General features: G+C 45.9%; 1 protein-coding gene across 2 annotated transcripts; it reads right to left on the bottom strand.

Moving 5' to 3' along the window:
• Positions 1–5183: 5183 nt before the first annotated feature.
• On the bottom strand, positions 5184–14543 carry plp1a (proteolipid protein 1a). 2 transcript variants are annotated; one of them, XM_014213147.2, is made up of 7 exons: positions 14284–14543; positions 11743–11929; positions 10900–11056; positions 10099–10267; positions 7604–7677; positions 7388–7453; positions 5184–6943 (listed from the first exon to the last, which is right to left on the bottom strand). In XM_014213147.2, the coding sequence occupies exons 1-7, from the start codon at positions 14285–14287 to the stop codon at positions 6863–6865; spliced, it is 738 nt and encodes a 245-aa protein (XP_014068622.1). In that variant the 5' UTR covers positions 14288–14543; the 3' UTR covers positions 5184–6862. The 2 variants fall into 2 exon arrangements, with proteins under 2 accessions (XP_014068622.1, XP_014068621.1); XM_014213146.1 differs by lacking the exon at positions 14284–14543 and having other exon boundaries at positions 11743–11945.
• Positions 14544–23231: the final 8688 nt, after the last annotated feature.

Below are 23231 nucleotides of genomic sequence, written 5' to 3'. Positions count from 1 at the left end.
TTCTCAGCCAAGGGAGTGGGCTCACTCATAATTTTGCCTAAGAACACAGCCATGAATAAAGAATGGTACCAACACATCCTCCAAGAGCAACTTCTCCCAACCATCCAGGAACAGTTTGGTGACCAACAATGCCTTTTCCAGCATGATGGAGCACCTTTCCATAAGGCAAAAGTGATAACTAAGTGGCTCGGGGAACAAAACATCGATATTTTGGGTCCATGGCCAGGAAACTCCCTAGACCTTAATCCCATTGAGAGCTTGTGGTCAATCCTCAACAGGCGGGTGGACAAACAAAAACCCACAAATTCTGACAAACTCCAAGCATTGATTATGCAAGAATGGGCTGCCATCAGTCAGGATGTGGCCCAGAAGTTAATTGACAGCATGCCAGGGTGGATTGCAGAGGTCTTGAAAAAGAAGGGTCAACACTGCAAATATTGACTCTTCGCATCAACTTCATGTAATTGTCAATAAAAGCCTTTGACACTTATGAAAGGCTTGTAATTATACTTCAATATTCTATAGTAACATCTGACAAAAATATCTAAAGACACTGATGCAGTAAACTTTGTGGAAATTAATATTTGTGTCATTCTCAAAACTTTTGGCCACAACTGTATACCAGATGATCCAGTATTCTCTCCAAATATCCTGTAGGACTAACACTTCGTAGAAAGCCTGTGTGTGAGAGTTGTAGGAGACACTGGCTGTAATTTCATCCCTTACCTACTACGGTGAGGTCCCTCTCATTTTTTCGGTCTCTCTTGACACTTCAATGTTAAGGATATAGCGTTCTTAGTCAGTAAAGCGTATTCTCTATAGATAAGCCAGTTTTTGTTTGGCGTATGGCAGATCCATTTCTCTTTTCAGAAGTGCATTTGTTCTTATATTTACTGTGGGTTTTCTACCATGTAACGTGTGTTTGGGTTGGTGTGTCACTAAGGAAGAGCGAGGGTTTGTTTCCCAGCCCTACTGCCTTGCCTGTCTACCGCATGGGCCCTGTTCTGGAAAGTTACACATCTTTGTATCTTCACTTTTACCAATCTAATCAGGACTTTATAACACACAAACATAACTTTAATCTGCCTCTCAATTCAAGTTAAACGACTGTCTGGTACAGCAGAAGGGTCCACTGTGAAAGAGCCAGCCGTTCAATGAAACTTTAGCACTGTGTTATGTTGACTCTGTTCTCATGTTACATCTGTATCTATTGAAGGAGTTGATTTTGACTCAGCCTGTTGTATTTAGGAAAAACAGTTTAACAAAATAACAATTTATAATGTTCTAGGTCATGGTACGTAACAAAAGACAAGTATTAACTGACATGTGAATGTCTTGTTTTAACAGTTAACTATACATGTGATCTATTTTTACCCAATTGAAAAAGAGGTGCTTAAAGTCAGACGTCACATTCTACTGCTAGGTAAACTATATTCCTGAGAATGTGTTAAATCTTTCATACTCTGTTTAACATACAGTTCTTGTCTCCTCACCGTCTTGTCTCACCCGTCTTGTCTTGCCTCACCGCCTTGTCTCACCCGTCTTGTCTTGCCTCACCCGTCTTGTCTCACGCCCACTAACCAATGCTGATGACCCCGTTTTTGTTTTTCATTGTACTCTGTTTCCTTTGGGCTTGTCACACGGTGCACAAAGACATGGTTAATGTACATTGTAAATGGCATTCATTTTAATTCCTGAAATAATACTGTACCATCGTTTCAATCCTCAATACTGTACCAACTGACTGAAATCATTTAAACTCCACCCAAGTGTTTAGTCTGCTTTGAGCTGAGTAAGAAATGAATAACTATCATACAGTTGTGATGTAGGAATATAACTGTATATCTGTTGATTGCTTGTTGCAAATCCAATATCAAAACTTCCTTAAAACCACTCTTCCCCTCGTTGCCCTATGGAGGTTAAGACTGTCCCTTTACAGAGCTGCTTCCCAAATGGCCCCCGATTAATACAATATATAGTGCACTACTTTTGACCAGAGCCCCATGGCCCCATTGGGCCAGTAACTGGAAGGTTGCTGGATCGAATCCCTAAGCTGACAAGGTAAAAATCTGTTCTGCCCCTGATCAAGGCAGTTAACCCACTGTTCCATCAGGTGCTGAAGACGTGGATGTCGATTTAAGACAGCCCCCCCGCATCTCTGATTCAGAGGGGTGGGTTAAATGCAGGAAGACACATTTCAGTTGAATACATTGTTGTACAACTGACTAGCTATCCCCCTTTCCCTGTATAGGGAATCGGCCCCACTATATAGAGAACCCGGCCTCCCGGCCCCACTATATAGAGAACCCGGCCCCGCTATATAGAGAACCTCCCGGCCCCGCTATATAGAGAACCCGGCCTCGCTATATAGAGAACCCGGCCCCACTATATAGAGAACCCGGCCTCCCGGCCCCGCTATATAGAGAACCCGGCCCCACTATATAGAGAACCCGGCCTCCCGGCCCCGCTATATAGAGAACCCGGCCTCCCTATATAGAGAACCCGGCCTCCCGGCCCCGCTATATAGAGAACCCGGCCCCACTATATAGAGAACCCGGCCTCCCGGCCCCGCTATATAGAGAACCCGGCCCCACTATATAGAGAACCCGGCCTCCCGGCCCCGCTATATAGAGAACCCGGCCTCCCGGCCCCGCTATATAGAGAACCCGGCCCCACTATATAGAGAACCCGGCCTCCCGGCCCCGCTATATAGAGAACCCGGCCTCCCTAAATAGAGAACCCGGCCTCCCGGCCCCGCTATATAGAGAACCCGGCCCCACTATATAGAGAACCCAGCCTCCCGGCCCCGCTATATAGAGAACCCGGCCCCGCTATATAGAGACCCATAACATTCATGGCCCCTGGTCAAAATGATGGCATAGGGAATCAGCCCCATGGCCCCTGGTCAAAATGATGGCATTATATAGGGTATAGGGTGCCATATGGGATGCAGTCAAATTGATGTAGGTGTGAATACTATCCAATATTGTATGACAATAAAACCAAACATGAAACATAACCAAATACAGGAACTGACTTGGATGTGGTTGTTCTTTTAGAAGAAGCACAACTCCTACCCAACACGCTCCCACCCTGTACAAGTCATTTACCAAGCGCAATATTCTCCACTGAAAGTGCTATTAAAACCAGGCTTAATCTGGGTCTGGAAAACTGGCACTTCACGTTTAGGGAGTCAGCTCCGACTGATCCTTCACAGGGGGTTACCATGGAGGAATGAGGGAGTCAGCTCCGACTGATCCTTCACAGGGGGTTACCATGGAGGAATGAGGGAGTCAGCTCCGACTGATCCTTCACAGGGGGTTACCATGGAGGAATGAGGGGGTCAGCTCCGACTGATCCTTCACAGGGGGTTACCATGGAGGAATGAGGGAGTCAGCTCCGACTGATCCTTCACAGGGGGTTACCATGGAGGAATGAGGGGGTCAGCTCCGACTGATCCTTCACAGGGGGTTACCATGGAGGAATGAGGGAGTCAGCTCCGACTGATCCTTCACAGGGGGTTACCATGGAGGAATGAGGATGTCAGCTCCAACTGATCCTTCACAGGGGGTTACCATGGAGGAATGAGGGGGTCAGTCAGGAGGTAGACTATCAGATATTATGTGGGGTGCGTAAAGGGAGCATATTGTCCCTCAACTGTCCTGGAGTCTTCTGTGGAGCTCGTAGCTCTTCCTCTCCTTCTCCCTCCTCGTCCACCGGTCTGACTGCCAGGTGAAGGGAGCAGAGTTTCTGAGGTCTGACTGCCAGGTGGAGGGAGCAGAGTTTCTGAGGTCTGACTGCCAGGTGGAGGGAGCAGAGTTTCTGAGGTCTGACTGCCAGGTGGAGGGAGCAGAGTTTCTGAGGTCTGACTGCCAGGTGGAGGGAGCAGAGTTTCTGAGGTCTGACTGCCAGGTGGAGGGAGCAGAGTTTCTGAGGTCTGACTGCCAGGTGGAGGGAGCAGAGTTTGAGGTCTGACTGCCAGGTGGAGGGAGCAGAGTTTGAGGTCTGACTGCCAGGTGGAGGGAGCAGAGTTTCTGAGGTCAGACTGCCAGGAGGAGGGAGCAGAGTTTCTGAGGTCTGACTGCCAGGTGGAGGGAGCAGAGTTTCTGAGGTCTGACTGCCAGGTGGAGGGAGCAGAGTTTCTGAGGTCTGACTGCCAGGTGGAGGGAGCAGAGTTTCTGAGGTCTGACTGCCAGGTGGAGGGAGCAGAGTTTCTGAGGTCTGACTGCCAGGTGGAGGGAGCAGAGTTTCTGAGGTCTGACTGCCAGGTGGAGGGAGCAGAGATTTCTGAGGTCTGACTGCCAGGTGGAGGGAGCAGAGTTTCTGAGGTCTGACTGCCAGGTGGAGGGAGCAGAGTTTGAGGTCTGACTGCCAGGTGGAGGGAGCAGAGTTTCTGAGGTCTGACTGCCAGGTGGAGGGAGCAGAGTTTCTGAGGTCTGACTGCCAGGAGGAGGGAGCAGAGAGTTTCTGTAGTCTGACTGCCAGGTAGAGGGAGCAGAGAGTTTCTATAGTCTGACTGCCAGGTGGAGGGAGCAGAGAGTTTCTGAGGTCTGACTGCCAGGTGGAGGGAGCAGAGAATTTCTATAGTCTGACTGCCAGGTGAGTGAGCAGAGAGTTTTTGTAGTCTGACTGCCAGGAGGAGGGAGCAGAGAGTTTCTGTAGTCTGACTGCCAGGAGGAGTGAGCAGAGAGTTTTTGTAGTCTGACTGCCAGGAGGAGGGAGCAGAGAGTTTTTGTAGTCTGACTGCCAGGAGGAGGGAGCAGAGAGTTTCTGTAGTCTGACTGCCAGGAGGAGGGAGCAGAGTATCTGTATAGAGAAGAGAAACAGAACACAACACCAGTCCCAGGAGCACATGGCTTACTATAACACAAAGTCAATCAACAACAGCATGGCATAGGTTCTCACACAAAACATTTACTGATATTGAGAGGTAACAGTTGGTTCCGTGAGCTATGCTTGTGAGATTAGCAGCCTAGTTTCCCGTGGCAGACTTCACATAAATGTGAATAAATAAATGCCACGTTGACTAGCTGGCCAGGACACAAAAGGTTTGGTTCTGGGTTCCAACAGTAGTAGTCAAACCTTTTGGAGTAGCACGGACGTCATGGGTTCAATATCCGGTCGTGACAAAAACAGAGAGAACAATTTCTGTGACAAACAGAGAGAACAATTAAAAAAAAAAGGACAGACCATCTTTTATTGCCAAACCAACATATCATAAAACACAAAGAAACAAAAAACAGACAAACAGCCAGCCGTCAGTTCACAAAACCAACCTGAGCTGTTGGATAAAGCTTCCACCCAATTGGATAACCTATACTCACAGTATGTTACAAGATATTTTGTTAGCAAGAGATTAAACAAAGTGTGAATTGTCGTTAAGATTAGTACATTTACCTACAGTAAGTACTAGGGTGTTATACAATAACTACTAATATTTTCTAGACAGCTACAGAGACAAAACTATATAAAAACTGCATTGTTTTGCCTCTATAACAGACCCTCATCCCTTGCGAACGTTACCACATATACTGCCAGAAGGGGGAGCAATGATAATATCACCTCAATGCAGTGCCATACAGTGTCAAGCATCTTCAGAGATGTTTTAAACTTCTAAATAACATAAATGTTGCAATAAAAAAAAAAAACATTAAGAACCTGTAACAACTTTACTATCTCAACATTAAAAACAGAGATATTAAAGACTTCTCCTATTGATCTGTACCAACCAGAATTCTATGGCACAAACTCACTAAAAATGTTGTCCCTTTTCTCAGAGATATCCCTTCATTCAAAGAAATGTTAACCCTTTTCTTTCCAAGTCCCTTCACAGGGTCCATCACCTCCAACAGATGGGGTGTCGTGCAGCAGTGGGTCCGTCACAGAAGGGTTGTATTCAGGCCTTTGAGAGAAGCCTTCAGCCTTTCTCCTGTCCTTGTCATGAGACCCTCTCCCTATGACATGCAATCTGACCCTTGCCATAGACCAAGGTCCCTATAGTAACAAAGGGGCCTTCTCACACAAACCTCTCTTCCACCCCCTACCCGGGAGCCGGGGCAGGTGGACCCTAGCAACCCCCTCTGATTGGTTAGTTTTCTAAGAAGTCCTAAGGGGGGTGGCCTCCATTGTTGAGGCTTTTCTGCCTCCCGTGAGAAAAGGCCCTGAGGTCAGAGAGAAGAACTGCAAACGCACACATGTCTGGTACCATGGCAACCAGATGTGAGGGATGGTACCCATGGTAACCGATTATAATCCCAAAGCCTAAAGTAGGCAAGTAGTCCATAACCAAGTAGTCCCTAACCAAGTAGTCCCTAACCATGAGAGTCAGTGGGACATTTATAACTGAATACTTTTGTGAAATAAAATGATCTTTGTTATGTTCCTAGGTAGGTTTTACATGTGATTTACGTTTTAAAAAGTGAGGAAAACATGGTGTATACGTCAGGCACACTAACCGCAGTATATGAGGAACATTACATCAATCTTTACAAACCCATGATAAAATACACATGGAGAACAACAAAAATACAGAAAACTTCTAACTTGAAGAAGACAGCTTCAGAGCAAAGTAAATATAACATGAGAAGACCAGTGTGACAAAGCAGTAGACTAAGGTAGTGTACGTCTGGGTTTCCACCAAACCACCCATGGTGCTATGAAGACACAGTACATGGAAAGGTTGGTGGGTCGTGAAGGGAAAAATGGAAAGAATAGGAATCGTTCAAGGAATCAATCACTCAAGTTCAAAGAATCAACTCCACAGGTGGTGTTGAGGAAAGGCAGAGGGGTGTTAGGGAGTCATAGTGTCCTCTCTGGGTGTCGCTGTGTCGGATGGAGAGACAGGAGGGAGGAAGTGTAGAGTCTAACACCGCGTGCCTATGCCCTTTCTCCCCAGGTACCGCAGCACCGCAAAGTTATAGGTGGTGGACACCATGTAGGTGAGCTAGAGAGAGAGAGAGAGAGAGAGAGAGAGAGAGAGAGAGAGAGAGAGGGTAAGAAAGAGCATAGACCAGAAAGACATAAGACAGAATTTCGAGCCCCATTTCATGCACCTATTATGTTCATCAAGGTCCATGACAATCTCAGTATAATTCTGATCTACAGTAGGCTACATTAACAGTGTACTGACATGGTAATGTAACTATGGGATCTTCCCAGCAGGAAAAGTACCAGACGTTATGACATTATTAGGGTATTTCTATCATCAGAATCAGCTGAGAACTCAAAGTGAAAGAACAGAGAGCTACAGTGAGACTTATCAGCCATGGAGGCCTGACGTTCTGGCATTCCTGAACACCTACACTGACTACGTCACATAAGACACAACTCTATTGTAAAGCTGTAGCCAATCTGGTCCCAGTTAAGAGATTAGGGAAGGGTCACTCACCAGAGCCAAGAGTGTGATGCCTGCCCCGGCAAACGCAGCGATGTACAGGTCGTAGGTCACACGGAACTGTAAAAGGACAAATCAGAGTCAGAGATGAGTCAGAGTGATCATGTGTCATTCTGGAAATATGTCAGAGAAACGTTAACAGTCTAGACTCTAGAGACGCATTGTTTTTAACATGTCTGCCGTTCTATCATGAGAGACTGTATTACTGACCTCTCTGGTTTTGCAGACATTGGACAGTGTCATTCCACAAGCTTTGCCTGGCATCGCATTCCATGGTAGGAGCCCTGAAAGAGATGAAAAATATATACACATATCCGATTCTCTGCTTTCACAGTTGGTAATGTCAGGGTATGGTATGGTCTGGTATGGTACGGTCTGGTACGGTATGTTCTGGTACGGTCTGGTACGGTCTGGCATGGTAAGGTAAGGTATGTTCTGGTACAGTCCGGTCTGATACGGTATGGTAAGGTATGTTCTGGTACGGTATGGTGAGGTGAGGTATGGTCTGGTACGGTATGTTCTGGTACGGTATGGTGAGGTGAGGTATGGTCTGGTATGGTATGTTCTGGTACGGTATGTTCTGGTACGGTATGGTGAGGTGAGGTATGTTCTGGTACGGTATGGTGAGGTGAGGTATGGTCTGGTACGGTATGTTCTGGTACGGTATGGTGAGGTGAGGTATGGTCTGGTATGGTATGTTCTGGTACGGTATGTTCTGGTACGGTATGGTGAGGTGAGGTACGGTCTGGTAAGGTAAGGTAAGGTATGGTACGGTAAGGTATGTTCTGGTATGCATGTTCTGGTTTGTTAAGGTACAGTATGCTATGGTACGGTAAGGTACGGCCTGGTACTGTAAGGTAAGGTCTGGTATGTTCTGGTACATTACGGTCTGGTAAGGTACGGTCCGGTAAGGTACAGTGTCCCAGCCCAAAAAATGGTGGGGGTACAACGTACTGGTAAAACGTGAGCCTATCACAATTAACATATATTGCCAAGAAAAATATAGGCCATGAAAAATGAGCGAATTGCGTTGTGGTTCGACGAGAACACTTTTTGCCAAGGCGGAGACGAGTGGCCCAGACCGCGGCGGCCGCAGACAACAGTGGATGCATCAATTCAGTCTACAAGTGGAGGCCTAATGACAATCCCACAATGCCATTACAATACACCAGGTGTTTTAGAACTGCTGTCTCTTTCTATTCATCAAATTGCGGGTGCATAGCGCACTGTTGGGGTTTGGATGCTGGAATTATTTTCTGAGTGAACTAATGTGCACAAGTAGCCTACAGGACCGCCTTTGTTAAGTGATTGTTTGACAAGCAGATGAAAACATCATGACTGGTTGTGTTTCTGCCACATTAAAGGTAATACATGTTAAACGTGGTATGACCAATCTTTACTAGGCCCACAGAGATCATACAGTGCATTCAGAAAGTATTCAGAACCCTGGACTTTTCCCACGCTTTGTTACGTTACAGCCTTATTCTAAAATAGATTAAAATATTTTTTTCCCCCCTCAACAATCTACACACATTACCCCATAATGACAAAGCAAAAACAGGTTCAAATTTGTTGCTTATTTATTCCAACTTAAATGTCACATTTACATAAGTATTCAGACCCTTTACTCAGTACTTTGTTGAAGCACCTTTAGCAGCGATCACAGGCTTGAGTCTTCTTGGGTATGATCCTAAAAGCTTGGCACACCTGTATTTGGGGAGTTTCTCCCATTATTCTCTGCAGATCCTCTCAAGCCCTGTCAGGTTGCAAAGGGAGTATTGCTGCACAGCTATTTTCAGGTCTATCTAGAGATGTTCGATTGGGTTCAAGTCCGGGCTCTGGCTGGGCCACTTATGGACATTCAGAAACTTGTCCCGAAGCCACTCATGCGTTGTCTTGGCTGTATACTTAGGGTCGTTGTCCTGTTGGAAGGTAAACCTTCGCCCCAGTCTGAGGTTCTGAGCGCTCTGAAGCAGGTTTTCATCAAGGATCTCTCTGTACTTTGCGCCGTTCATCTTTCCCTCGATCCTACCACCACCATGCTTCACCGTAGGAATGGTGCCAGGTTTCCTCCAGATGTGACACTTAGCATTCAGGCCAAAGAGTTCAATCTTGGTTTCATCAGACCAGAGAATCTTGTTTATCACGGTCAGAGTCTTTAGGTGCCATTTGGCAAACTCCAAGTGGGCTGCCATTTGCCTTTTACTGAAGAGTGGCTTCCATCTGGCCACTCTACCATAAAGGCCTGATTGGTGGAGTGCTGCAGAGATGGTTGTCCTTCTGGAAGGTTCTCCCATCTCCACCAGAGGAACTCTGGAGCTCTGTCAGAGTGACCATCGGGTTCTTGGTCACCTCCCTGACCAAGGCCCTCCTCCCCCGATTGCTCATTTTGGCCGGGCAGCCAGCTCTAGGAAGACTCTTGGTGGATCCAAACTTCTTCCATTTAAGAATGATGGAGGCCAGTGTGCTCCTGCACCTGAGCTCAATTTCGAGTCTCATAGCAGATGGTCTGAATACTTACGTATATGTGATGTTTTTTATTTTTTATACATTTACAAAAAATGTAATCCATTTTAGAATAAGGCTGTACCGTAACAAAATCTGGAATTAGTCAAAGGGGTCTGAATACTTATTGAACGCACTGTATGTTACCATATGAATGAACATAGCAGATGATATAGTGAGGTGATGTTTTCTTTCCTTACCGTACTGTCTGGCGTCGATACAGAGCTGGTTGATGCTAGCTGGGGTCTCAGTCAGGACGGTGATGGTGTGGCAGGTAGAGTCCATGTTGTAGAAGAAATAGACAGGCAAGGCAGAGAAGGCAAACACTAACAGCCACACCACCGCCAGAAGGTACGTTATCAATATAAACTGCAGATGAAGAGAGAGATTCATGTTTAGGCATTATGAATCTTAACAGGCCAAAAATGAATCAGGGAAGTGTAACTTTCAGAGTTTTGTTGAGCTCTCATCTCCACCCTCACTCTCTTACCTCTATCCCACTAGCCTCAGCCCCACTATACCTTCACGGCATCCTCTCAACTACCTCCTCACCCAGCCTTTCCTCCATCCTCATCTTCTTACCTCCACACCATCCACACCCTGTTACCATCACCCCTCCATCCTGTTACCATCACCCTTCCACCCAGTTACCATCACCCCTCCATCCTGTTACCATCACCCCTCCACCCAGTTACCATCACCCCTCCACCCCAGCCTGTTAACATCACCCTTCCACCCTGTTACCATCACCCCTCCATCCTGTTACCATCACCCCTCCATCCTGTTACCATCACCCTTCCACCCAGTTACCATCACCCCTCCACCCAGTTACCATCACCCCTCCACCCCAGCCTGTTACCATCACCCCTCCACCCCAGCCTGTTACCATCACCCCTCCACCCCATCCTGTTACCATCACCCCTCCACCCCAGCCTGTTACCATCACCCCTCCACCCCAGCCTGTTACCATCACCCCTCCACCATTTCCCCGACTCTCTCACCGTGCTACTAAGACAGCGTCCACACAGGGTGCTCCTGAACTCTCCGAAGGTCTGCTTGGCGGCGCTGGTGGTGTAGAATCCCTCCGCCAGCAGTACGATGCAGTAGAGGAAAAAGAATGAAGCCAAGCCGTAGATAACATACTGGAAGTACTGGATACTATGTTGGAAGAGCAGAAGAGGAGGGGCAGGGGGGTGAAGGAAGAGGAGGGGCAGGGGGTGTGAAGGAAGAGGAGGGGCAGGGGGGAAGGAAGAGGAGGGGCAGGGGGGAAGGAAGAGGAGGGGCGGGGCGGGGGTGAAGGAAGAGGAGGGGCAGGGGAGAAGGAGGGAAAAAGTATTAGGACACATCACTACAGTAGGTCTATGATGTCTACCGCTAACATGAGGTCTACCATTAACAGTAGGTCTATGATGTCTACCGCTAACATGAGGTCTACCATTAACAGTAGGTCTATGATGTCTACCGCTAACATGAGGTCTACCATTAACAGTAGGTCTATGATGTCTACCGCTAACATGAGGTCTACCATTAACAGTAGGTCTATGATGTCTACCGCTAACATGAGGTCTACCATTAACAGTAGGTCTATGATGTCTACCGCTAACATGAGGTCTACCATTAACAGTAGGTCTGCCGTTTAGTTCAATGTACTTATACAGCAGACTTAGGGGACATCTAAACCAGTGGTGGCCAATCCTGGTCCTGGATCGCCAAAACAATCTAGGTTTTTGTTCCAGCCCAGCTTTAACAAAACCTTCTAGGTCTTGGCCACCCCTACTCTAATCAGTTGCAGGTATTCCTAGGGAGTAGGTTTGAGATAAAGCAATAGCCTTTGAGCCACTCACAGGTAGGCCAGGGTAATGTAGTCCTGTAGGTTACGGGCGAAATATGTCTCGATGAGTCTCTCCGTCTCAGTGAGGGCCTGGTGACCACAGCCACAGAACAGAGCTATCCCTGAGAAACACAGCAGAGTGGCCACCAGGGAGCAATACGGTACTCCTCCCAGGCACTTCATACAGCAGTCATAACAACCTATAGGACAGGACATAACGACATAGGGGTTAATGTAGGGTTACGTATGGGTTACCTGTAGAGAAGCATAGGGCAACCACCAAGGGAGTGGTAATGAACATACGTCACTGTGACTAAATGGATGGATAAACAACTGTATACTGGAAGGATCTGGCTACAGTTATTACACTATCCAGCTGTGGTCGTAAAATAGCTCATCCCTGAGTTACTCTTTGTGGCCTTGGACTGGTCTGTTCTCTATGCACAGTAGCGTTCAGTCTGTCAGCTAGCTATGGTCATTCTTCCCCAGAGTCATGTGCTGTGAATGGGCCCTTAGGATGTGAGGATCTGTCTGTCCCAAACCCAGCACTAACCCTGGCTCCAATCAGCGCTCACACCATGGACAGTGGGAGAAAAGAGGGAGGGCAGAGAAAGAGACTAAGAAAGAGAGAGGCTGCTTGTGTGACTGCAGAGACAATGTTCTTTGTCCCGGTGCAGTGTGGGAAGACAAGGGCCACCAATGTCAAGCAAACAATAGCCTGAGCCACCTCCAGCACCCACACTGGGGTTTATAGGAGCAGAAGGAGGCTTGTGACAGCCAGAGGGATATCCAATAGTCCGTGGTGGAAGTGGGGAAAGACAGGAGGGAGATCACGCTCTCCCTCAGAAGACTGGCTGGAGCTGGTACCATTATTACAGTTGGCACAGACGGCAGGAAGGGGCACCATACACATGCACTCTGTGACTCCAGGGTTGTGTGTGTGTGTGTGAGATCAGGCTGTCTTCCAGGTTGCATAATCACTCCAGTGTGGAAATGAGTTTTGAACCAATTAAAAAGTTTGCCAATGAAAGAACACGGACTAAGAATCAATTTATGGTTGATTGGAAAATGTGGTCGGGGACTCCGTATGGATGGTGTGATGCAATTACGAAGCCAAATTGAGCTTTGGACCGCATCACCTTGCTCCTCTCAAATTTTGTTACAATGCGGAGGGCTCCATATAGTTCCGCATTGACATGATTAGTTGACGGTAGGTGATGGCAGGAGGTCCAGTATAAACACAAACTCACTTCCTTGACAACAGCTCAGCGAAGCGCTAGAAGTATGAATGCCCTGCCTTCTGCAGAGCCGTATCACCTTGAATGCTGCGCGCCAACGCAGTTGTAGGACTGACCATAAAGCGCCTTTTATAAAACACACTGCGGAAAAGCCACTTCAGTAACATGACTTGATATTCAGCACTTTACTTTTCAAGTCTCAATACCTATGTTCAAGCAATTTTGTTACTTTGACAAAATAGCAGTACTTATCATACACATAGGAAGGAAAATAGCAGTACTTCTCAGAACACATAGGAAGGAAAATAGCAGTACTTCTCAGTACACATAGGAAGGAAAATAGCTGTACTTATCATACACATAGGAAGGAAAATAGCAGTACTTCTCAGTACACATAGGAAGGAAAATAGCAGTACTTATCATACACATAGGAAGGAAAATAGCAGTACTTCTCAGTACACATAGGAAGGAAAATAGCAGTACTTATCATACACATAGGAAGGAAAATAGCAGTACTTATACACATAGGAAGGAAAATAGCATAGTCACCCAGCAACAGGTGCAGGGGTTTTCTACCTAGTTTAAAACAGTTCACTTCTCTATTTGCGGGGCAGAAATCTCAGAGACCAATTGGTACACTCTGATTTACCACCCCAAGATATTCCTGAACAACGCCTATTTGCTCCCATACTGGATGGAAATTACAAGTGTAATGGCTGTGCTCAATGCAATGGCACTTATAAATGTAGATCCTTCAAACACCCCCAAACAGGGAAATCTATCCCAATTAAAGGTGTTATTACGTGTTCCACTATGCCAGTTATTTATCTTATAACTTGTCCCTGTGGTAAAAATTGGTTATTAAATTTTTGCATCTGAGCGCTTAGAGTGTGCGGCTTTCCTTTGTTTTCTAGTACACTTCTCTATTTGCACCATTCTAGCCTCAAAAGTCCCCTCTCGAGAACTGCAGAGAGGAACTATACTAATAAAGATACGGACCTATTAGGACCTCAAACAACTTCTCATGGACGTCACAGACCTTTATGCCCTAAAACAAATAGCACTTAGAACACATTGGGTTGGTAAAAATTAAGACATTGTAAGTGAAAGACAATGCACCTCTGGAAAGTAGCCTAGTCTGTACCTCTCGAAGCATTAAATAAATCACTTATCAGCACTTTTCATGCCAGCCATAATATAATATTTTATAATGCCAAAATCATTCAAAGAATACCAAAGAAAATGTACAGTTTGGTTGTGGTTGGTTGGCTATTAATAGCCATTTAGAGGTACCATAACAAATGTAGACGACTTACCCATGTTGTCTCTGGTAGAATGTGTGCTCAATACCGGAGTTCTGTGCTGCTTTCCACCACAGCTGCTCGATGATATTATGCACGACTTGTCCTCAGCCCCCGTATATCAATCTCAACTCGCTGTCTCTTTCACTCTCTCTCTCCAACAATGAACAGACAGACCCGCTGATGGCCGAAAGTCGAATCTTAAAGAAACAATGTCGCTTTTCAATGGACTAGGGGTCCGCACTAGAACTGGCCGGGTTCAAGACTGAGGATAATGAAGGTCAACTTCTCTCCCCGTTGGAGAAATGTACTTCAGTTCATTGTTAGTAAGCAGTACCACGTGTATTTGCATATAATTGTGGTAGCATATCCAAGATGTCTTCCCAGAAAAGATTCCACATTTGCATATCATTGTGGTAGCATCTCCAAGATGTCTTGCCAGATAAGGTTCCACATTCTTTTCTTTCGTTCTTTTGTGTAGCCTAGTCTAATAGGCCTAGTAGTAGTGATGCCTACTGTTTCATGGGATAATAAACCAAACAATAGCCTATTATTGTGTTGTGCAATGTGAATCAACAGGCATAGGCCACAGCCTACTAACCTTGTATGAACCATCCTGATCTCGCTAGCTTACATTTTGTTTACGGGCTCCTAACCAATTGTGCTATTGTGTGTTTTTTTTTGCGTTATTTGTAACTTATTTTGTACATAATGTTTCTGCCACCGTCTCTTATGACCGAAAAGAGCTTCTAGATATCAGGACAGCGAATACTCACCTCGTATTGAAAGAAGATTTTTTCTTTAACGAGTCAGACGCAAAGGGTTTACTTCAGACACCCAACAAGGCCCAAATCACCGTCATTCTCAGGAAGAAAAGACGGAGATATCGGGGACGTAGGTCGGCGTGCCTTGTAAGGATCCGACGGCGAGTGAGTAATCCCTCTCTACCATCAATCCTATTAGCCAACGTGCAATCATTGGATAACTAAATGGATGAGCTGTGATCAATACTATCCTACCAACGGGACAATAAAAACTGTAATATCTTATGTTTCACTGAGTCGTGGCTGAATGACGACATGGGTAACATACAGCTGGCTGGGTTTTTGGTCCATCGGCAAGACAGAACAGCTGCCTCCGGTAATACAAGGGGTAGTGGTTGACTGGTTGCATCACCTGCCTGCTCGGCCTCCTTGCCGCAAGGCACTACAGAGAGTAGTGCATACGGCCCAGTACATCACTGGGGCCAAGCTTCCTGCCATCCAGGACCTCTATACCAGGCGGTGTCAGAGGAAGGCCCAAAAAATATCCAAAGACTCCAACCACCCTAGTCATAGACTATTCTCTCTGCTACCATACGGCAAGCGGTACCTGAGCGCCAAGTCTAGGTCCAAAAGGCTTCTTAACAGCTTCTACCCCCAAGCCATAAGACTCCTGAACAGCTAATCAAATAGCTACCCTGAGTATTTGCATTGTCCCCCCCACCCTCATTTTCACACTGCCGCTACTCTCTGTTTATTATCCATGCATAGTCACTTTACCTCTACCTACATGTACATATTACCTCAATACCTGGACTAACCTGTGCTCCCGCACATTGACTCAGTACCGGTACCCCCTGTATATAGCCTCGCTACTGTTATTCTATTTTTGCTCCTTAAATAGTTCAAATGTTTCTTATTTTTTATTGATTTTTTACTTCAGTTTATTTGAGTAAATACTTTCTTGACACTTTTTTTCTTAACTGCATTGTTGGTTAAGGGCTTGTAAGTAAACATTTCCCTGTAAGGTCTACACCTGTTGTATTCGGCGCATGTGACAAATAACATTTAATTTGATTTGAAACAGATGAAAGCTGGCAAGATCAGGATGGTTCGTACGAGGCTAACAGCCTACAGGAATTGAGCATATAAATAAATAGGCTATTGACATCTTGTAAAATGTCATTTTTGGTTATCTTCTAGCCCACTGATTGCTGGACTGATCAGATGACATGATGGGTGGTGGGTCATGGATGTTTGTTGTAAAGGTTGGCGTTGTAACATATCACTTTCCAAGATGGCGTAGCAGTCGGACGTGTGTTTTTGTCTTGTCTCTTCCCGTCCCTTGTAAACATCGTTTTTCCTTGTTTTTCTTTTTCATATATATATATATTTAATATTTTAATATCACTTTCTATCAACGGACTGAATATACTCTCCTGCAACCCGCCTCACCGACTGTGGTACGGATCTGCTATTTTTATACTTAAGAACTCATCAACTCATCAAAAGCTAGCCAGCTAACTGGCTACCAGCTAACTGGCTACTAGTTAGCCACGGCCCGCTAACTGTCTAAAGTACATCGGACTGTTAGCTTAAGAGGCCCATTGGACAAATTCTTTGGCCACTATACCCACCATACGGAGCCCTGCTGATCCGTCGTCTGAACCGGAACCCCAACAGAAGCTAGCCAACTAACTAGCTACTAGCTAGTAGTCAGCTAGCCACTGCTAGCGGTCATCAGCCACCTCTAGCATGGACAACTCTCGCCAGTCTGCACAGTGCGACTCAAACCAGAGCAAATCTGACTTATTTTTCTCCATATCTCCGGATTCCTACCGCAAGCTCCAAAACTTTTTTTTCTTCACCTGGATCATCGCAGCTAGCTAGCTGCTATTCGAGTTGCCACTCCTGGCTAACGTCACTGTCCCGACGCAAGAACCAATTAGCCTGGAGCTAGCCTTGCTAGGCCCATCTCCCAGTTAGCCAAAGAGGTCCATCAGCCACTACTTGGGCTACAGTACCTCTTTTAGCCAAATGGCTTGGACCCCCGCCGACTCATCACGACTGGACCACCGACGTGATTCACCCAATGGGTTTTTTCTCAACTTGCTCTGCCGTCGCTTCGTCCCCTGAAATCTCATCCGCTAGCATGCTAGCCACGGCCTGCTAGCTGTCCAGAGCACATCGGACTGTTAGCTTAAGAGGCCCACCGGACAAATTCTTTGGCCACTATACCTATTCTGCCAATTGGCCTGGTTTACCACACGGAGCCCTGCTGATCCGTCTGCCGATGTAATAGCACGAGGGGGCCACAACAGACTTTCTTCCGTCGCGATGTCCCGCCAAGGACCTTCTGTAGCTTGTTAGCCCCGGCCCGCAAGCTGCCTGAAGCCACTCACTGGACTCCTATGATCACTCGGCTACGCATGCCTCTCGCTAACATCAATATGCCTTATCCATTGCTGTTTTGGTTAGTATTTATTGCCTTATTTCACTGTATAGCCTCTAGCCCTGCTCAATATGCCTTATTTAACACTTTAGTTCCACCTACCACACATGCGGTGACATCACCTGGTTTAAATTATATTTCTAGGGACAATATCTCTTTCATCGTCACTCTATACACAGGTTTACCCTCACTGTATCCACATCCTACCATACCTTTGTCTGTACACTATGCCTTGAATCTATTCTACCGTGCCCAGAAATCTGCTCTTTTTACTCTCTGTTCTGAACGTACTAGACAGCCAGTTATTTTATCCTTTAGCCATACCCTAATCCTACTCCTTCTCTGTTCCTCTGGTGATGTGGAGGTTAATCCAGGCCCTGCAGTGCCTAGCTCCATTCCAGGCGCTATCATTTGCTGACTTCTGTAACTGTAAAAGCCTTGGTTTCATGCATGTTAACATTAGAAGCCTCCTCCCTAAGTTTGTTTTATTCACTGCCCTAGCACACTCTGCCAACCTGGATGTCCTAGCCGTGTCTGAATCCTGGCTCAGGAAGACCAAAAAAAACGGAAATTTCCATCCCTAACTATAACATTTTCCGACAAGATAGAACTGCCAAAGGGGGCGGTGTTGCAATCTACTGCAGAGATAGCCTGCTGAGTACTGTCATACTATCCAGGTCTGTACCCAAACAATTCGAGCTTCTACTTTTAAAAATCCACCTTTCCAGAAACAAGTCTCTTACCGTTGCCACTTGCTATAGACCACCCTCTGCCCCCAGCTGTGCCCTGGACACCATATGTGAACTGATTGCCCCCCATCTATCTTCAGAGCTAGTGCTGCTAGGTGACCTAAACTGGGACATGCTTAACACCCTGGCCATCCTACAATCTAAGCTTGATGCTCTCAATCGCTCACAAATTATCAATGAACCCACCAGGAACAACCCCAAATCCGTAAACATGGGCACCCTCATAGATATCATCCTAACCAACTTGCCCTCCAAATACACCTCTGCTGTTTTCAACCAAGATCTCAGCCATCACTGCCTCATTGCTTGCATCCGTAATGGGTCTGCGGTCAAACGACCACCCCTCATCACTATCAAACGCTCCCTAAAACACTTCAGCGAGCAGGCCTTTCTAATCGACCTGGCCCGGTATCCTGGAAGGATATTGACCTCATCCCGTCAGTAGAGGATGCCTGGTAATTCTTTAAAAGTGCCTTCCTCACCATCTTAAATAAGCATGCCCCTTTCAATTTTTTTTTTAACCAGGAACAGATATAGCCCTTGGTTCTCTCCAGACCTGACAGCCCTTGATCAGCACAAAAACATCCTGTGGCGTTCTGCATTAGCATCGACTAGCCCCCGTGATATACAACTTTTCAGGGAAGTCAGGAACAAATATACACAGGCAGTTAGGAAAGCTAAGGCTAGCTTTTTCAAGCAGAAATTTGCATCAGGTAGCACAAACTCAAAAACGTTCTGGGACACTGTAAAGTCCATGGAGAATAAGAGCACCTCCTCCCAGCTGCCCACTGCGAGAATTTCAATAAGCATTTTTCTACGGCTGGCCATGCTTTCCACCTGGCTACCCCTACCCCGTTCAACAGCCCTGCACTCCCCACAGCAACTTGCCCAAGCCTCCCCATTTCTCCTTCACCCAAATCCAGATAGCTGATGTTCTTAACTGCAAAACCTGGACCCCTACAAATCAGCCGGGCTAGACAATCTGGACCCTCTCTTTTTAAAATTATCTGCCGAAATTGTTTCAACCCCTATTACTAGCCTTTTCAATCTCTCTTTCGTATCGTCTGAGATTCCCAAAGATTGGAAAGCTGCCATGGTCATCCCCCTCTTCAAAGGGGAGACACTCTAGACCCAAATTGCTACAGACCTATATCTATCCTACCCTGCCTTTCTAAGGTCTTCGAAAGCCAAGTCAACAAACAGATTACCGACCATTTCGAATCCCACCGTACATTTACATTTACATTTTAGTCATTTAGCAGACGCTCTTATCCAGAACGACTTACAAATTGGTGCATTCACCTTATAATATCCAGTGGAACAACCACTTTACAATAGTGCATCTAAATCTTTTAAGGGGGGGGTTAGAAGGATTACTTTATCCTATCCCAGGTATTCCTTGAAGAGGTGGGGTTTCAGGTGTCTCCGGAAGGTGGTGATTGACTCCGCTATGCGGATCACCGTACCTTCTCCGCTATGCAATCTGGTTTCAGAGCTGGTCATGGGTGCACCTCAGCCACACTCAAGGTCCTAAATGATATCATAACCGCCATCGATAAGAGACATTACTGTGCAGCCGTATTCATCGACCTGACCAAGGCTTTCGACTCTGTCAATCACCACATTCTTATTGGCAGACTCAACAGCCTTGGTTTCTCAAATGATTGCCTCCCCTGGTTCACCAACTGTTTCTCTGATAGAGTTCAGTGTGTCAAATTGGAGGGCCTGTTGTCCGGACCTCTGGCAGTCTCTATGGGGTGCCACAGGGTTCAATTCTCAGGCCGACTCTCTTCTCTGTATACATCAATGATGTCGCTCTCGCTGCTGGTGATTCTGTGATCCTCCTCTACGCAGACGACACCATTCTGTATACTTCTGGCCCTTCTTTGGACACTGTTCAATGCCATACAACTCTCCTTCCGTGGCCTCCAACTGCTCTTAAATGCAAGTAAAACTAAGTGCATGCTCTTCAACTGATCACTGCCTGCACCTGCCCGCCCGTCCAGCATCACTACTCCGGACGGTTCTGACTTAGAATATGTGGACAACTACAAATACCTAGGTGTCTGGCTAGACTGTAAATTCTCCTTCCAGACTCACATTAAGCATCTCCAATCCAAAATGAAATCTAGAACTGGCTTTTTATTTCACAACAAAGCATCCTTCACTCATGCTGCCAAACATACCTTCGTAAAACTGACCATCCTACCGATCCTCGACTTCGGCGATGTCCTCTATAAAGTAGCCTCCAACACTCTACTCAACAAATTGGATGCAGTCTATCACAGTGCCATCCGTTTTGTCACCAAAGCCCCATATATTACCCACCATTGCAACCTGTATGCTCTCGTTGGCTGGCCATCGCGTCATACTCATCGCCAAACCCACTGGCTCCAGGTCATCTACAAGTCTCTGCTTGGTAAAGCCCCACTTTATGCTATGGTGACCAGCTCACTGGTCACCATAGCAGCACCCACCCGTAGCACGCGCTCCAGCAGGTATATCTCAAAGCCAATTCCTCCTTTGGCCGCATTTCCTTCCAGTTCTCTGCTGCCAATGACTGGAATGAACTGCAAAAGTCACTGAAGCTGGAGACCCATATCTCCCTCACTAGCTTTAAGCACCAGCTGTCAGAGCAGCTCACAGATCACTGCACCTGTACATAACCCATGTGTAAACAGCCCATACAACTACCTCATCCCCATACTGTATTTATTTATTTATCTTTTTCCTTTGCACCCCAGTATCTCTACTTGCACATTAATCTTCTGCACATCTGCCATTCCAGTGTCTAATTGCTATATTGTAATTACTTTGCCACCATGGCCTATTTATTGCCTTACCTCCCTTATCTTATCTCATTTGCACTCACTGTATATTGATTTTAATTTTTTCTACTGTATTATTGACTGTATGTTTGTTTATTCCATGTGTAACTCTGTGTTGTTGTATGTGTTGAACTGCTGTGCTTTATCTTGGCCAGGTCGCAGTTTTTAATGAGAACTTGTTCTCAACTAGCCTACCTGGTTAAATAAAGGTGAAATAAATAAATAAATAAATAAAATATGAAGAAAAGAGACTGAGATGTTCACAAGAGGTTAGACACTGCAACATCATCAGTCAACTTTTCAAGAAGATTCTGTTCCCTCTTGATTTTGCTCGGACAGATATCTGTCATTAGGCCGCTGTGTGAGAACATTAGGCCGCTGTGTGAGAACATTAGGCCGCTGTGTGAGAACATTAGGCCGCTGTGTGAGAACATTAGGCCGCTGTGTGAGAACATTAGGCCGCTGTGTGAGAACATTAGGCCGCTGTGTGAGAACATTAGGCTGCTGTGCATCCCTTAGTGGCTGTGTGTGAAGCAGTTGGTTTCTGCTGCTTTGAAACTACACTGAACAAACATATAAACGCAACATACAACAATTTCAAAGATTTTACTGAGTTACAGTTCATACAAGGAAATCAGTACATTTAAATAAACTCATTAGGCCCTAATCTATGGATTTCACATGAGACTGGGAAGACAGATATGCATCTGTTGGTCACAGATACCTAAAAGGTAGGGGCGTGGATCATAAAACCAGTCGGTATCTGGTGTGACCACCACTTGCCTCATGCAGCGTGACATCACTTTCGCATATAGTTGATCAGGCTGTTGATTGTGACCTGTGGAATGTTGTCCCACTCCTCTTCAATGGCTGTATGAAGTTGCTGGATATTTTGAGGACCTGGAACACTCTGTCGTACATGTCGATCCAGAGCATCCTAAACATGCTCAATGGGTGACATGTCTGGAGAGTATGCAGGACATTGAAGAACTGGGACATTTTCAGCTTTCAGGAATTGTGTACAGATCCTTGCGACATGGGGGTCGTACATTATCATGCTGAAACATGAGGTGATGGCGGTAGATGAATGGCACGGCAATGGGCCTCAGGATCTCGTCACGGTATCTCTGTGCATTCAAATTGCCATCGATAAAAGGAATTGTGTTCGTTGCTTATGCCAGCCCATACCATAACCCCACCGCCACCATTTTTATTTTGCCTTTATTTAACGAAGCAAATCAGTTAAAAAATTCTTATTTTCAATGACGGCCTAGGAACAGTGGGTTAGCTGCCTTGTTCAGGGGCAGAACGACATAGTTTTACCTTGTCAGCTCGGGGATGCGATCTTGCAACCTTTACGGTTAATAGTCCAACGCTCTAACCACTAGGCTACCTGCCGTCCCACCGTGGCGCACTCTGTTCACAACGTTGACATCAGCAAACCGCTCGCCCACACAACGCCATACACGTGGTCTGCGGTTGTGAGGCCGGTTGGACATACTGCCAAATTCTCTAAAACGACATTGGAAGAAACTTATGGTAAAGAAATTAACATTTAGTTCTCTGGCAACAGCTCTGGTGGACATTCCTACAGTCAGCATGCCAATTGCACGCTCCCTCAATGAGACATTTGTGGCATTGTGCTGTGTGACAAAACTGCACATTTTAGTAGCCTTTTATTGTCCCCAGCACAAGGTGCACCTGTGTAATGATTATGCCATTTAATCAGCTTCTTGATATGCCACACCTGTCAGGTGGATGGATTATCTACGCAAAGGAGAATTTCTCACTAATAGTGATGTAAACAAATTTGTGCACCAAATGTTTTAGATAAATAAGCTTTTTGTGTATATGGAACATTTCTGGGATCTTTTTTCTCATTTCATGAAACATGGGACCAACAGATAAGTGTCACACATAAGTGCCTGTTTTTCCGTTGGGGTGTTGTGGGTAATTGTTTCTGTTAGTGCTTTGCACTTGACAGGACTGTTTGGCTGTCGGTTTTCTTATTTTTGTATAGTGTTCTTTCGTCTATTAAATATTCAATGATGAACACTAACTCCGCTGCACCTTGGTCTACTCTCTCTCACGACAGCCGTTACAGTTGCGTTTACATTTTTGTTGAGTATAGTCAAACAGTTTGTGTGAATCAGGTGTTCCCAAGCTTTTTTGA

The sequence above is a fragment of the Salmo salar genome, chromosome ssa09 (assembly GCF_905237065.1).
Source record: "Salmo salar chromosome ssa09, Ssal_v3.1, whole genome shotgun sequence".
Classification (NCBI taxonomy): Eukaryota; Metazoa; Chordata; class Actinopteri; order Salmoniformes; family Salmonidae; genus Salmo; species Salmo salar.
The sequence above is the reverse complement of the archived record's forward strand: the minus strand, read 5'-3'. Positions and strand labels throughout refer to the sequence as shown.